Source organism: Geospiza fortis, unplaced genomic scaffold (genome assembly GCF_000277835.1).
Source record: "Geospiza fortis unplaced genomic scaffold, GeoFor_1.0 scaffold11, whole genome shotgun sequence".
Classification (NCBI taxonomy): Eukaryota; Metazoa; Chordata; class Aves; order Passeriformes; family Thraupidae; genus Geospiza; species Geospiza fortis.
The window spans coordinates 8,645,181-8,663,114 of record NW_005054304.1 but is presented as its reverse complement, the minus strand read 5'-3'; the positions used below and the strand labels follow the sequence as shown (position 1 = coordinate 8,663,114).

The 17,934-nt window shown below is 36.4% G+C and overlaps 1 protein-coding gene across 1 annotated transcript in view; it reads right to left on the bottom strand.

The window, feature by feature from the left end:
- GRID2 (glutamate ionotropic receptor delta type subunit 2) overlaps window positions 1-17,934 on the bottom strand; it is a 673,693-nt gene that overhangs the window by 178,572 nt on the left and 477,187 nt on the right. Inside the window, exon 8 of the mRNA XM_005418132.2 lies at window positions 15,351-15,470. Within this exon, the coding sequence (XP_005418189.1) occupies window positions 15,351-15,470 (120 nt within the window). The remainder of the gene's footprint in view (window positions 1-15,350; window positions 15,471-17,934) is intronic.

Sequence of the window (17,934 nt, the reverse complement as noted above, 5' to 3'; positions counted from 1 at the left end):
ATTCTATCATTGAAGAATTTGTTTGATTACTTTGAAGTAAAATACAGGATTGACTGAAGTTTTACTACACTCTCTGATTTAACTTAATCAGATTTAATCATGTCATGGAAATCAAACCTGATGTTTTTGTGAGGCGTTTTACAAAACTGTTCATAATAGCACACAATTAAAAAAATCAGTCATGGTTTATGGCTCCATGTATGACTTCTCCCAGATATCAGAATTTAACTCAGGGGTAATTCAGGGAGCTTGCAAATCTAGATCTTCTTCTCACAGAGTTTTGGAGGAGGAAAGTTTTTATAAGCTTTGAAAGAAAACAGTTGAAATCAGCTAACAAATATCCCCAGATATCTTCTGCTGTTTGGAACTGCCTTCAAGGGCGGTACTCCTGTCTGCATGTTTTAGATGAAGATTACTTGTTAACACATGCCCCTGAACTGGCTGCTTAAAACTGACAGGTTTTAATAAAATAGTGACTAGGCAATTCCCCCAAGAAGTTAAAACGTCATTAGCTTTGTCACTGCTCACAAGGAACAGACTTTGTTTAAATATTTTAAACAAATATTTTAAAATATTCTTATACAATTATGAAAAGTAATATATTGTCAGGATATTTTTATAAGGTTGAATACTTAAATTCCTAAATGTTCCTAAACACATATGACCACACATCATAGAATAAATCAGTAAGCTCACTCACAAACCGGCTGAAATAAATAGTACAGCCATCACAACTTCATGGATAATTATTAATCCACAGTATCCAACTTGCTATAATTTCCTGGCAAAAAACCACTCACAACAAAGGAAAAATCCTTTTTGCTCTTCAGTTAAGGTTTGTGAAAAAAAGGCCAGTTTTAACTCTCACCAAGAGAGGGCAGTGACATATCTCAAATTATTAGAAGATCCCATTCAAGAGCCATATACCTTTACAGCAAGCATGATAGCAAATAATCTCTGCAGACATTTCATTTTAAATTCTGTGGAGCATTCAGCTGATGCTGTATTATTTTTAATTAACACCCTCCCACCCTTGAGTAAGTGTACTGTAGTGTTTGGAGAAAATAGAAAGAGATTGGGGATAAAACTGTGAGTCCTTATGAAGTAAGATTTTTTTTTTCTCTTTTTCAAGCAGGGTTTTCAAAGCAGAAATACCTGACTTCTACTATGAAACACTTTCATAGCAGTGTGTAAGCTCTATTTTCAGATTTAATTGACTTCTCCAGAATGTGAGGAATTTACCTCTTAGCTCTATCCCATACTTTCTACTCTCTCAAACCCCAAAATGGCAAGTCAGAGGCTTTTTTTGTTGCCAAGTCTTAAAGATGTTGTTACAGGTAGGCAGCTGCACTATGCTGCTCAGGATGATTTTTTTTTTTAAAGGAAGTGAGTATACCCATTTTTCTGCTCAAGCTTACCTCAAGACTCTTGGCTTGTGAAACCTAAATTGTCCTACTCCAAACCCTGTAATTAAAATGTACCTTAAGTCTATTACTTTTGGTCTCCAAACAACTGCAATATCTTCAAGTTCATGGCCTCTTGCACAGCTACTGCTATCCCCAAAGTTGAAAAAATGCAGCTGGCAAAAAGCCAGCACCTTTCTCTTTTTCACAGCCTTTCAGTGAACAGATGTAGTCCACAGGAAATTTTTTTGTCTTCTAAAGAAAGACTCTGGGGTTTATGTTGAACAGAATTTAAGAGCAATCACACACAAAACCTGTCCAATGTGACACATGGTTAAGTATGATTTTCTTTGCAATTTTCGAGGCATCTTTCAAAGGTATGGAAAAGAGAGGGAAAAAGAGGGAGAGAGACATACAATTCCTTTTACCTATAGTCATTGGAGGTTTAGAGCCGTTGGAATCCCTTTCTGAAAGTGAATTGAACTAGACCAGATGCTTTTAAACAGCTTTTTCTCAATTTCTAAGCAAAATGAAATGAATAAGAAGACATGAAATAAAATAATGATGAGGACAAACATTTCTTTAGCAAGGTATCATAACATTGTCTTATTGATATTTTCTTTATTGATGTTTTAATTTCCTCTTGCAGAAATGATTTGTCTCAATATGCTACAGTGTCACAACAAACTAGAAAGCAGCTTCTAATGGCTAATGGAATGACTGACAATTTAGATGTTACAAACCTGTTAGAAAAGAGCTTAGAAGGAATACATAATGAGAACCAAACAAAAAAATTTGGAGGAATTGATCTGTAATAATTATGGAGCATCATGTTACAAACCAAGCACATTAGAGAAAAGGGGATGAGGTCCACTATCTGAAAAACTTCATTAGAATTTCTTATTTACACTTCCTATCATGTCTGCCATCACACCACATAGATACACCCACACCCTGACACCCCTATTGTAAAAGCAGCACAAAAATATCCACCACAAAATCAGCTTGGTGTTAAATTCACCCCCCTTCAGACTGAGCAGAAAGGCTTCAGTATGTACAGATGCCAACAGCATTTGTATTCAGTGCACCAGTCCTTGTTTAAGGCAATCTGTTGGTGGCCTACAGTCACGGAGCACATAAAGATTATATTCTCATGTGGGAAGATATCCATCACTTACTTGGTCTTGTCATTCTTGCTTTCCTGCAGACACAATAAGTAGCAAAGCTAAAAGCAAGCAGGGTGTAAGGTCTTCAGCAGTAAGGTTAGCAGAGAGGACAATAACTTTCACATACTGTTCTGTGTACAGCAAGCCCCAAGGCCAAACAGAGAAATCAATTCAACTATTCAGAATCAAGTGCATCCAGAGACTCACTGAGACTTTACTGGAGATCAAACGAGCTGTGAATTATTCCAGTCTTTCAAACATATTTGGAGGGGCAATTTATGACCATATAGATATTGTGGAAATCCAATTTACTTCAGTCTGTACTTGACCAAAAATCTGTCCTTCAAAATCTTTCTGCTAGCAACTGAACACGCTGGCAATCCAAGTTCTGTGGACTGAGATTTAATGGGTAAAATATTTCTATATATCATTACCATAATATAAAAAATAGTTCACCTCATCTGTCCCTTGATAAAAGACTGTCACAGATAAAATCAAAATCCATTCACTTTGGTTTTCCAAATTGTAGCCTCATTCTGAAATAAATTTTGTGGAATTATACCCACTGACCCCCAGCACTAGTTACCATCTCTCTGTGAACAGAACTGCTCTGATATTAGGCTGGAACCTCTCTCTAATTCAAAGCTTAGACAACCTCTCCCGTAACCTTCTCTGAGCAGGTTTTCTGGAGTGCAAATGAACTTTTCATCCTTTCTAAGACATTGCCTACATCCCTGCAGCAAAGCATACAGTTCTCAGACATTATTCTTTGCTAAGGAAACATCACTTGTGACGCACTTGGCGAGAAAAGCAGGCTCCAACCTCAGAAGCAGAACTTGTAATTTGTGGAAAATAAATGAAATGAGGCAGCAAGAAACACAGCCACAGCAGCAGGCCTGGATGGCTGGTCCAGGGATTGCAAGGCAAGATAGGAAAACAGTTTATAATGTTGTTCAACCACTGTGGCATGAGTGGAACTGATATTCTATTTAAATAGTTAATAGATATTTTGAAAAAAAAACCATTAATTAGCACTGTTCCAGTGAGTGGTAGGAATGGTTTAATAATAGATTTATGTTATTTAACTAGATCTTAATTAAAAGACCTATTTTCTTACTTTATATTTAGGACAAATATTTGTCTCAAGTGATATAATACACAGCTTCAAATAAACTGACTAATGGGAACTCAGACATGCACATTCAATGGAGAAATCACACATTTTATCGGTAGTTTATACATTTGGAGACCTAAGAATACCTGAGTTACAATTCAGAATACAAATGTTTAGACCACTGAAACCTTCTAGAGCCAAACTGATGCAAAACTAGCATGAAGGCTTAAAAAAAATGTATTATTCTCAAATACAATTAAGTTATAATGCAAAATCAGTAGAAGTGTAGAGAAACTGAACGTTGCATTAAAATATTCATTTAAAACACTTATGGCTCATTATTAAGGCACTCCATTAGAATGCATACTTTAAATCAGATTCTTATGAGTTCCAAGTACATTATTTATTATAGAAATGTGTTTAAAACAAACAAATAAAACCCTAAAATCAAACCCAGCATTTCAGAATAAGAACTTTTGATAAGGTTCAGAAGCAGACTGGTTGAGCACTGATCAGGAAATATGTTAAAGCTTGTAGCTTAAATTGAAATGGTTTCAACTGAAATGTTGCTGCTTTTTTTTTACTCCAACGTATAAATTTTGATGTATTATGTTGCATTTTTCTAAACCAAGTAAAAATAAATTTATATATATGAACTAAATTAATTTGAGCTCAAATTTCAACAGAAAACCTGCAATTTATTCTATTCTATCCATCTATGTTTACACAAGAAAGATATTCTTTCCAGTGCTACATTTCAGGAAGAAATATCTGCAGCATTTTTCATATGTTTTGAGAAATGGAGAGAAGTAGTGTTGGAATAACGATGAGATTATTTTTTAACTGACTTCTGCCACAGGTGCTAAACATACTTTTCTTAATTCCTTAAAACATGCTTATCCCCATTTACTGCCAGCCTAAAGAGTTTCAAAGCTGTGTTAGTGCATACAATTTCCTCAAAACCCTTATATGTTTTAAATTGGTTCTATCAAATAAAATTAATTCTGTTTATCAAAATGAAAATGTAAATTGTTTGAGACCTCATCCATTTCACTTTTTCTATCACTCCTGCTGCACATTTTAAAGCAGGAGTACACCGTGACAAGAATATTTATTATTAAATTCTATTGTAACTTACCCTTTGATTAAGGCATTATATCATAACTTTAGAACAGGCAAAAATCTGAGCACTGTAATTTTAAGGCTGAATCATAAAAATCTTCCAACACTATGAAGGAACTATAAATATTATGAAGTCATTGAAAGCTTCACCATCCTCATTTTTATTATTTGCAAAGATCTCAAAAGGTACAAAAAGGTGTCCCCAAACAGTTCCATGGAGGTAACTTTTTATCTCTGGAAATCACTTTTATGGTTCTTTTAATTGCAGGATACAGCTGTGACCACTTTAGGGGGAAACACATCTCAGCATTGCCATAAATGCAATATTGAGACAAAATGACATCTCACTTCTGCTCCTGAAGTTATTTTAGCAGATAAGAAGGCAACTGAAAACTTCTGCTTTACAAATGGATTTATGCATAGTAAACTCTGTCACATTTCAAAATACATGAGCTGAGTTATGGAGTGGGAAACTACAACACATTATAAACATGATACAGAATCCAAACTGATGCCACAGGAGTGGTTCTCTTTGTCTTCTCAAATGTTATCGTTTATTTCTTATTGGTCTTAAAAACAGCACAACGAACAAAGATTTACTGTACTTCCAACTGTGTTTTGCTAACAACATTGGAATGCAATTTCCACTCTCTGATGTGTCCTTTCTCCTCTTTAGCAACCACTGTACCCATGTGCATTTTCTGGCCCAGCCCAAAGATGAGACTCCCAATCAACTCAAGCTGTCCTACCTGGTGGGCAGCACCTGCTGTCATCAGGACACAGCTGACCCTTGACTCTTTGCTAACATAACACTTTCTAACTCTTGCCTATAGATGTCTACATCCTTATAATGAATTTGGGAGCCTTAGGCAGCTTCATGGAAGTTTTCACATTTGTGCCTCCTGTAAATCTACTCCCACAGCTCTGAAGGCTGAGGGTGGTAGATATTACACACCCACCATATATATATAAATAGATATTTAGTGGGTGTTTTCAGTGGAAATCTATAATCATCATTTCCCAATCAGCTTATGATCTGTCTAGCTCCTCTAGATCCCACAATCTGCATGGGGAGGACTAAAGGGATTAAATGCCTGTGTTTGGATTCTCCCTCGTTCAGTGGAAAATCTCACTGAATATTTTATGGCCACAGAGGTAAAGGTCTTTGGGCTTACCATGGTTGCTTAACTCACTGCAGGAAAATAGTGCCTACTGCTATCAACAAATTATCATTCAGCATCACGCTCAATGAAATATATATTTCCACAAAACAAACACAGGGCAAAAAAAGAAAAAAAACCCCAACTAAACAAAAAACCCCGAACAAACAAAACCAACCAAAAAATCCCCAAAACCAACCACACATACACCCAAAGATATCTCCACCACAAAACCCCCAACAAAACCCCCAAAATAAACAAACAAAAACCAAACCAACTTTTGTTTCAGATACACATGAATAGTCAATGTCTAAATAGACACATTTTCATGTTTTCCTGCTAATAGACTAACTTGGAACAAAGAGATCTTGCTGCAAAAAATGTATTTTAAATTTGTACCAGCAAAATTGTGATTAATATGAGGATTCCAGGCCTTCCAGCCCCTTACAGGGGCTCATCCAACTTATCAGTCTACAAGACAACACAGCCTTCAAGGAGAAGCCCTCCAAAAAACATGCAAGTTAGGAACAATTTATTGAAAGGTTGGACCAGATAATCTTTGAAGTCCACCTGGACTGTTGTACAATTCTATGATATATTACCGTGGGATATGGTTGGCAGAATGCAGCAGGCCATATAATTGTGTCAGTCTTGGCTTGTGGTTCTTTAAGAAAATGACAATTTATCAAATTCAAATCCTGTGAAATGGCCCAGGTGGCCACTAAGGCCAATGGCATCCTGGCTTTTTCAGCAATAGTGTGGCCAGCAGGACCAGAGCAGTGATCCTCCCCTTTCTACTCAGCACTGGTGAGGCCACACCTCATGTACTGGGTTCAGTTTTGGCCTCTCCCTACAAGAAAGACATTGAGGTGCTGGAGTGTGTCCAGAGAAGGGCAGAAAAGCTGGGGATGTATCTGGAGCACAAGTGTTATGACTTAGGGAGCTGGAGGTGTTCAGCCTGGAGAAAATGAGGCTCAGGGGAGACCTCATCATCCTCTACATCTGCCTGAGAGGAGGCTGCAGGGAGATGGAGGGCTCCAGTGAAAGGATGGTTACACACTGGAACAGGCTGCCCAGGGAAGTGGTGGAGCCACAGTTTCTGGAAGTGTTCAAAAAGCATGTAAATGTGCTGCTGCTTGGAGACAGGGATTGGTGGTGGGCTTGGCGTTGGACTGAATGGTCTTAAAGGTCTTTTCCAGCCTCAACAATTTTATGATTCTAAATCTATGTAGATCTACTTTCACACATTATGGATTAAGATCTGGATTATAACCCACAGACACGTATCAGCCCTCCCAATGGTTTGTACTGAGCCCTTAGTTCTGAGAACTGAGCCCTTCACCACCCTCAAAAGCCGAAACTTAATGATCCATTTCATACTATCATCACTTCATGCCTCTTGTTAGAAGAAGCAGTTCAGTTTTTTAACATTTCTCTCTCCTGTCTGCATGGTTTTCCAATTATTAGGAATTTTTGACTAGGATACCCAGATTGCATACAAATTTGGGTAGAAATATATAACTTACCAGAGATATAGTTATTATCTCCCTCTTCACATGACAAATTAGCTACAACACCCTCATTCTTTTGGATTAATGGAGGGTTAAATACACATTACTTTTTCCTACTCATGGAAAATATATGTTTGTTCCAGTTAGAAGCATTTCTGAAATGAAGTAATTTTCATCAGATGATATCCTTGATTGAAAACAAAGCAGCTCTAAAGAGCAAAAGACAAGCATTAAAAACTTTAATTCTGAAAATAACCTATAATTCATTGAGAGTGTCCACCTTAAAACAAGTAATTCCAAGTCGAGCTAAGTGTTTTATCCTATTAATTTCAAGGATGATGAACCACATTCTTGAAGTAGCACCCACTGAGTATTCTCTTAAAGATGATGAGAAGTCCCTAATGGGATTTCCAAGATCACACAGAAGCATTACTGCCTGAGAGGTCAATGAAGCATTAAGTCCATTCTTAAATAATACACAGTTCCTTCTGACATTATTCAAAATGTCATTTTTGAGGCACTTCAAAGTTTCCAAGCACTTCAGATCTCTGAAGAGAGTTACAAAGCTAATTTGCTCAGCGGAAGCATTTGAGGATAAAAATTCACAATTTGCCAGCCAGTCCTGCAGATCCATATTCACCAGGAGGCTTTCACAGCTACTCAAGCAGAAGAAAAAGCCACAAAACCATAGGAAAGGTATTTCAAAAGCGGCTCAACCAGTCATACTGAAAACTGTAAAAGGTTCTGCCAATATCAAGTTCAGAAAAACAAAAGTGATCTAACCCCTTGGCCTGGTTAACTGTGAGCAGTTCAAGAGGAAAAGAAGAATCCAAAATGAAGGAAAAATATTTAGCGAACCCAAATCAAGTTTTAACTGCTACATAAAACTGAGCAACATGCAAATCCAGTTTTTTTTTGCAATGTAGATATTAAAAACCCATCACATAATTTCTACTATTCAAATTTTTCTGGGACAAAAAAAAAAAAACCAAACCACAAACAAAAAATCTCTGCTGCAAAAATGACTGAAGTTCTGTGTCATTCTTTGCTCTTATGCCCATTTTGAAGCACAGAATAATTACACAGGAGCCTCTGTGGTTAGGCACTTGCCTAACAGCATCAACAGAAAACAGGAGTTGCTGTTCTCAGCTTTTTTTAATTATTATTAATTTTTGACTGATCTTTCTCAAGTTTCCATTGTCATAACAAGATATGAAAGGAAATTAAAAACACAGTTTGAAAGTGGAAAATAATTCTCCAGTTCTTTGCTGTCAAGACAACTATATTTTCTGCAGGAGATGGGTAAAATATAACCTCTTTTCCAGATGAACAGAAATGAATAAAATGCATGAAACTATATAATTTAAAGAGCATAAAAAAGATTTGTCTCCCTCTGATGAAAGCCATCAGTCAAAATAGGCAGTTCCCAATGCACTGAAAATATTTTTCAGTAAGAACATTCTTATCAGTTTTGACAGGACTGAATATTCTGAGCAAAAGAGAGACGAGCTCATCCCTTCCAAAACTGTGAAGAGAAATACTACAGAGCACCAAGGTCCCAAGGGGAATTTCTGCTTGACATCAATGCTTCTCTGCAGGGTTCCATTGCATTTCCCCCTTCTTCCATCCTGCATTTTCCCTTTCTCCCCACACTGTTCCTAATGCAGGAGCATGCCCCTCTTGACTCCAGAGTGCTGCAGTTATTCAGAGGCTTGAAAGACTATTTTTTTTTCAAAATCATCTATAGCCCTGTTAGTTAGTCACTGTTAAGGGCCACCCAACCTGTGAGCCGGAAACTGGATAAACCCAGATCTTAATTATTTGAGAGGAATTTTCACTGAGCACTTTTCCTTATTGTTCTAGACCAGGGAATCTTGACACCCATTACTATTACAGGCTAAAATTCTCTTTTTTAGAACACAGTAAACACACTGGAGCTCAGCAGACATGACCGACTGTTCTGGTAAGAAGAAATAGGTGGGATAACACCTGAATAGTGCACTGTGCTTGCCTTGGGTTTGTGGGTGTTAGTTTGGAGTTTGACTTCTGGGTCATTTTGGTCCTACACCTGATCCTGGCTCTTATGGATTCTGGATGGATGTTTTGCTCCACAGGTGAATAATTCATGTGGAACGGGTTGAGTTGTAGCAACTCTGCTCTGCATTTATCAGAAGAATGACTTGAACCTTTGTCTTCTGTAGCATCCACCAGGACACCAATCCATCTCTGGCTTCTTTGCTTTGCACTTATTACAAGTAATGAAATATTCATCCAAAGAGCCCAGGATCAGGGCAGACAGCTGGACAATCCAGCACAAAAATTAGATTTCGCTTCCTCCATCTGAATCAGAGAGTCCAAAAGCTGATAAGTTCCCCAAATGGTACACTACTGATTACTTTGAGCCAGTCTGCCTCTCTTTCTGCATCTTGAGATTGTAAAAGAAAATGCTCCATTCAAAAGAAGAAATTTTTTTTAAGACCTTTAATTTTTTTTAATTCAAAAATACAATTATGGATGGATACTTTAATTTCTTTTTCTGTTATAGTCAAATAGTCATTTGGTTTGGCTTTCAATCTAAGCGGAAGTACACTTCCAAGTAAAACACAGTTCTCTATTAACTCTAGTTTTATTGCAATGGCAATCAAATCCCCAACACTTTGCAGCCAAATTAAATTTCACTAAGATTTGACAAAAGATTTGCAGAAGCTACCAGAAAGTAAAGCATCAGTCACTGTGTCTTAATCGATTTACTGCATAGCACTAAATGAAGGGAGGAAACACTACTCTGCAGCAGGCTTACAGCAAAATTTAAGTTCTGTGCTGAACCAGAACAACCAGTCTTGGTTCACCAACATATTTAATTACCTCTTTACCTTTAGAATTAAGTAGCTTACTTCATTTCTAGAAGAGTGTTTAAGTTTAGATAGACCATCATGGTAGTACTGTGCCAGGTCCACCTTCTCCATCAATACTAGAGATTGCAAAGCAGTCAGACACAGCAACTTTTATTTCAACTCACTAGAAAATACACCACCAATAGTGTCTCTCTAAATCACAAGGATATCTTTCATTTACATCATAAATTGCACGTCAACCTTTAAAACATCTGCATAGGTCACAGCTTAAAGTACAAGGAGGTGATACAAGTGTATCTTTAAAGTCACATTACACAGCTCTACCTTGATTGTGCTCGCAAACAGACCAGGTGAAACCATAATTTACCTGAAGTAGCTTACCAAGAAGCTAACTGAGAAGGAAATACTTCACATGCTCTTGGTTATTAAATGGGGTTTGTTATTAAGTGTTGGCAGAGCTGTATAACTGCTCTTTTTGCCTAATGGCACAAAAGAGAATATGAGATAATGGATGCAGAAAATAAGTTTTAACTTTATAAGAATAGAAATCAATTTCCTGAAGATCAAAATATATGCTTGGAACATTGTTCCATGATTCAAGTGTAAGAAAAAGAATATAGTGTATTAGAAAGAAATACCACTACTGTGATCAACAAGTATTTTCAGATTAAGTGGAAATAGCAATTATTTTAAGAGAATGAAGAATTGCAAACCAGCTTTCCCATCTCTGAACAAATAGCACAACTACAAAGTGTTAATCCTTAATAGTCTGTGAAATGAAAACCTGCATGCATTGACTCTGCAGGGAAGGTCCTGCCACTTGCAGTGGCAGAAGCAGAGAGGAGCAATGTAGAACCTGTTAGACAGGTTTCAATCCCTTTCACATGAGATGCTTGAAAACCCCAGATCTCCCTTGGATCAAAATAGATAACATTTCCTCCTTAAGACAATCAAATCAAAATTATTTAGGACTGAACCCTACAATCCTAATGGACAAATGCAGACGGCTCAAAGCATCCTGGTGGCACCTTCCTGGTGCCCCACCAAGGCTACCTGTTCTCCTGAATGCTCACAGCTCTATCCTTCCTCCAAGGCATCTCTAGCTGTCCTGAATGCCAAGGAAACCTCGCCATGGATATCTTGGTGCAGACAGGAATTGATGCGAGAGCCTGCTACATCATCTTGCTCCCTCACTGGGAGGAAATAACCTAAAAGATCTTCAGAAGAAAAGAGAAACATACAGGAGGGGGTGGATGTATGCTAATATGCATAGGGAGGTAGAGCAAAACACATCAGCATTTTCAAATGCCCACCTGTGGTAAGAAAACCAGTGCAGGAACAGAAAGAAAGTCCTCTAAACTTCAAATGTCAAACAGAGCCTTTGAAGATGAGCCCATTCTGAATTACAAGGAGCACTGTAAGAAACATGAAAACCACTTTATTTCTGCAGTGCTGTTTTCTACACCACTGAGATGTAAGACAGTACTCAGAGCTATCAACTTCCTTTTGTTCACTTGTTTGTTGGATGGTTATTCACGGGAATGGCAGCTTTTATTTCAGCAGTATAGATAAAAGTATTGCACTGAAATTTAAATGTCAAAGAATACATACTCAAATGTCAAATACCAACAGACAAATGCCAACAGAGAAATATCAGAAATACACCCATGTCTCCCACTGAATATACCTACATCTGCACAAATGCAAGCCACAGCATGATGTGTAAAAGCCAGAGTTTTTCTTCAGTTCCTTCGGGGTTGTAATACCACTGGTGTCAATAAAATCAGTACCTGGCAGCAATCTGAGTGTATTACTCCAAGTACCTGGCTCTGGCAAAAAGTGCAAGCTAATTGATCCATGGTCTGCAAGGCAATGGATAACATTTACAGTCATGAGGGTCTAAAATTGCTGTTTCAGGCAAATCCCACTCCAGGATTTGCTAACTTGTCACTTGGTGATGGAGCTCAGCACAATGATCTTTCACAGGGATTCTCCCACTGCTTTTTAGGTATGATAGTAACTCAAAAAAGCTGAAGGAGGGGACGTGAAGACAGTTTTTCCTAGATACATGGCCTAATTTGACCAAATAAACCAAACATAAACATGAATTCTAGGTGTATCCTAAACTATTTGCTCTTTTTGAGTCCTGGGAATAATCACCTACAAATATAAGTGAACTTTGCAGCAGTATAAATGACTCCAGAACCCAAGCAGAACAGATTTCAAGCAGAAATTCTCTTTTCAATTAAACTTTCTCTTCAGAAATTCAAGTGTGTTTTAAAATCTTACTTTAATAAAATCAATTGACTGTTCCTTAGGAAAACAAAATAGCAATTCTTTACACAATTCACTTGATGGGAATCTCTGGTCCCAATGATTTCAATGGGCCTTTTGTAATGATTTTACCCTTCATTATCTCCTATAAAAGTACTTGAAAATATGTTGATTAGGGAAGATGCATTAGCTTAGACATTTCAGTCAGTCTGGTAATTGCAGCTGCTTCTACTAGAGTTGAGAAATAAAAATGCTTAGGTAGTTCTGCAGTCAGACCACACGAAAATCTGAAGTGTACTTTAATTAGTGTAGTTAACAAAAATATATCTGACTCCAGTAATTATTGTGATTTGCTTCCAACACTAGTAACTCATACACTGTAAAGTAAATCCTAATCCAAGATAAAAGATGTGAAGTTTTGTCAAATAGTAAAATCCCCTAAAAATTTTCTTCTCTGTCTCTGAAGTGATTGTTTTAAGAAACATACCTTGTTTTTTAACTCTTTGACATTGACTAGAAATACTGTATTAATTTAAAATTGCTTTCTTACTCAATTTATTGCAAAAATTTGAAATAATTATTGGATTTTTTTAAAGAAACTTCTGAGAACAATTATCAAATTCTCAGAATATAGACAGAACTTTCTTTCTAAAGAAACTTTTTTTCTGTACACCTCTTTTTAAAGGTTTCTCTGGATTGAGTGCTGTTTAGGAAAAAAAATTGAAACAGTTTTGATCTGTTCTGCTCTGGACCCTTTCTTCTTTTTAACCAGCTGCAGTGCATCCCAAAACTCTAGAGAGAAGCATTTGCTATCTTTTTCAACAGGAAAATTTTCTTGTAATATCTATATTTAATTTTAAATGCTCATATTGGCAAATGTAACAAAACCCACATACTTTTAGTATCTTAATTTTAAACTTTGCTTTTCTCCTCAACAGGATTGAATGATGCTGAGTTTCATCTAATTATATTCTGAACAAAGCTCTATTCTCTTTGACCAGCTTCAAATTTATTTCACTCTGAAGACAGTGAATGTCTTTTTTCTTGAACTATCATAAACAGTAAACAAGGAAGGTTCAAAAGACCTGTTTGTACTACCCCACTGTTTTACACAAGTTAGGTGTGCCCATAGTCATAAATATCTGTTTTAAAATCAAACTTTACCATAGCTTAAATTAGTAGTACAATTCTAAACACACCATCAAAAAAGAGTTAGAATAGCCAGGAAGTTTTTTGTACTTCTGTATTTCCAAGATCTTTCTGTGAGTCTCTCTTTCTTTTCTATCTTTTTGGGAATGAAAGAACACAGCTTAGTGCTTTACTCAGGCATTCACATAGACAGGCCTGAAGTAAAAAAAAAACCCAGTCAAAGTCAACCAAATAAATTAAATGAAGAGACACAGATTTGTCTTAGGAAGGCAGCTCTAAAGCATAAATAGCTCCTCAGTGCATAGCATGGAAAATAAATCAAAATATGTTGAAACAGACAGAATTTAAATGTAAGGGAATAATGACTTATCTAACATTCTGGTCTCCAAAGACTCTCTGTAAGGTACCTCCAAATATTAACCACATCCAGTTCTGTCTAGTTTCTGAAGCATCTGTCAGGACCTCTGCACAAGGTGACATAACTATAGGCCCGTGTGTACATTAGGGTATTGACAAGAGATAAAAGAGCACAAACAGAATAACAATTCAGATTAATAGTGCAGGAGAAAGTTCAGTTTTTAGACACTTTAGACTTATTTATCTCTTCCTTCTTTCAGAGTACTTATCTGTTGCTCCAAAAGGTGTGCAGACAAATGATGCACTTCATCATGAAGTGACACTTACACATGGACCCAGTTTACATATATTAAGAAAACAATCTCCTTTCAATCACTTCATATTCGTCCTACACAAAACCCAGTATGATGTGATACACTAAATTAAGATCTTGGTATTTTTCTGAAAGTCTGCCTTTGAAGGATAGTTGCTCCTGGAAAGCCTATTAGTATTTTGTTTACCTGTGAAGTGCCATATGATTTTTTCCATACCAGATGAGCAGTTGTTTAAAGTTAAGGATATTCATTGCAAATGTTTCAGTATTTGTTACACAGGACTTAAATTTAGTTTTAAACTGGCAAAACTCAAATACCAAGAAAGAGTAATTCTGCTGGACATATATGCCATTCCCTGTTAACAATCTAAGTCCAAGCCTTTGGACTGTGTCTGGCAGCAGAATACATAACATGAACTTATTCTGTAAAAGTTAACTCTCATTAAAACACCATGTATTTATTTAATGAAGAGGCTATATAAATTTTATCTACTCTACAAAAGAATTCCTCTTTCCATAGCTATGAATTTTCATCATATAGCAGGTGGAGCATTTCACTTCAACCAAGTATCAGGGACCAATCTGGGTGGTCTAAACATTATTCAGTGTAAGATTTGCTATTTTGGACAGGGGTTGTAAGGGTTAAAAAACAACAGCTTTCACTGGTCTTTTGGGACAGTCCATCAGCAGCTTAACACATTCTGCATTACAAATGGTATCTTGATCAACACAACCTGCTCCAAGACCTACTTGAAATCATGAAATAGGTGAGTATCTCAAAGTTCAAAGCTTTTCTCCTATGTCTTACTCCTTTAACAATACATAACACTATGTTATCTGCCATCAAATGCTTTTCTATTAACATGCAACCCAAGAAAGATTTCAAGAAAATCAGCAATCTCTTGCTTGACTATATGTAGCCTTACCTTGCGGATGCCTCTGCCAAGATCTTCTCCATAGTTTGTCCCCAAAATTTCAAAATGCACATTGGGATTCCCCCCATTTTCTGCAAATTCCAGTTCTCCAGTCAAGCCATTCACTCCACCCTATTAGAAAAAACAAAAAGGAAAATTTACTGAAAACTTCTAAGTGAGTAATTGTAACAAGTTTTAGTTTCTTGAATGCATGCGTGCACTAGCTATGCAGAATAGATAGGTAACTACCAGAACTAGGATAGTTTTCCAAAGACCATGGTTCCCTAAAAATTCTGAAGCTTAAATTATTCCTGCATCATAATGAAGTTCTTCACAGAAGAATTAAACTCAGCAATGCTAAGAAGAGTCAATACAAACAATAGTCTTACTCTTAGCATATTGGCACTCCATTTTTTGCTCTTTGAACCATCAGAAGGTATGTATTGACACTTTAACTCCAACAAATTTTAAAAAAAAAAGAAGTTTTTGCAAAGAAGTTCAGTGGAAGCAAAGCTAAACACAATCACATAGAAGAAATTGCACAAAAATTAGTTATGTTTATTGATCTTTTTGTTTCCCCTTCAAATGTTTCTCCCCCATGAAAGACTTCCATATGAGGGCAGGCCGAGGTTTAGACTAAGTTATGTGCTTTTTGAGCTCAACATACATGACCTGCACAAATGAAGAAGGGATCCATTCAAGGACTAGCTGAATGCAGTGATTTTTCTTTTCACATGGTTCTGTTGATTTTACAGTTCAGGTCATCGCAGTTCTTACACAAAGATGAAATGTGTGTCATGTCGAATTAACTCTGGAATAGATTTTGAGTATGGCTGTGGCATGTATAGCCCTTTCAACTCTAATTCTTTGTGGAGATTATTCACTCCAGTGTTTCATCTCTAGTATTTTAACCCCTTCCAGCAAAACTGTAGAAACACTAAAACAAACTTGATGAGATGCTGCATTGTTGCCCATGTCATGTATTCTTAGAAAAGAAAATGTTGGTAATGAAAACCTTTACCCTTCAAAAATTTCTTCAGTTTACACATTGAAGGAAAATTTGATGCTTAGCTCTCTCCCTCAAAAAAAAAAACCAAAAACCAAAAAAACCCAAAAAAATAGACCTGTAAAAAATATTTTAAGAATGTACCCAAAAAAAAAAATCTGCCTCTGCACTCCATCCCATTAAATGCATAGTTTTCCCCCAAAACATAAGGCAAGACTTTGCAGTTGTGATTGCTGTTTCACTTAGGAACTTTTCTATTTAAACTGGAGAAACTTGCAATATGAACTATCTAGCTAAGCACATGAGCCTTGCTGAATCATGATATTAAAAGTTCTATTCTTACATCTTCAGTCTGGACAAAATCCAGGAAGGAATACAAAATTTGCATCTCCATTGCGGATTGCTGTGAAATAACAGAATGTTCTCCTAATTTTATAAAACATTACTGTGATTGTAACAAAAGTAATGAAATTAGTCATTGAGGTGATACTTTTAGAATTTACTAGACTACTGGAAACTAGTACTATCAGGGAATAATACACAAATACCTACATATTAAAATAATCATACAAATATTATAATAATACAACTATTTTACAAATGCCATTTACAGTTAAAACCAATAAAATACTTTTGTATATACATACCTAATGATTTTTATAAAATGTTTTCAATAATACTTTCTTTCTATAGTATTTACATTCCTATTCTGTACTAGAACAAAAATAAATTAAAAAAAAAGAAAGGAAAAAAGCCAATACCCTGATCAAGCGTACATCTAAACAGACATTTGAAGGAAGACTGGCAATTGCAAATCAGACAATTTCAACACTGATTACTTTTTATCTTGACCACTATCCTGCAATAACCAGACCTTTGTGGCTCTTAGATTGGGGTTAGCACACCCCTGGCTGGTTCAAAGTAAAGACAGTGAACTTGTGTTTACCCACAAAATCACTTGAAGATATCCTTTGGTAAATAACTGAGTTACACAAATATAAAACTTTTACTCCAACTTAAATTTGACTTCATCCTACTCATGGATCAGAAGCAGAAGCCAGCCCCATATACCTTTTCTCTCATAGGTTCTTATCTATTTTTTGAATCCCTAAGTTACAGTTTCACAGAACATGAGATGGAGAAACACCTGCAAAGTGGCACAGACCTGTAAGAGCTGGGATGCCCAGCTGATTGCTCAAAGCCTCCATCTGGACACCTTACCAGACACTGATTTGGTTATACTATACTTAATATTGCCTATATTGCATCCTAAAACTTTCCCTCACACTGGGTATTAAACCTGTGGGTCTGACGTAATTAAGCCTGAAAATAAATTAAACTGGTATAGACAACCGGAGCAGCACCATGATTTCAAGTGAGCCACAAGCAGGACCTGGGAAACTCTGCAACAAAGTGGTAAAAAAAAGTAAACATTCAACAAAAAAAATTGCTATCTCTTCACACAGATGCTTTGCACAGCAGAAAATAGAAATGAAGAATACAGGATTTTCAATCTAGAAAATATAAGTGACTTTCTTTTCCAGACTGAGAGCAGTCCCAATACTTTAAGGAACATGGAGATAAAATGTA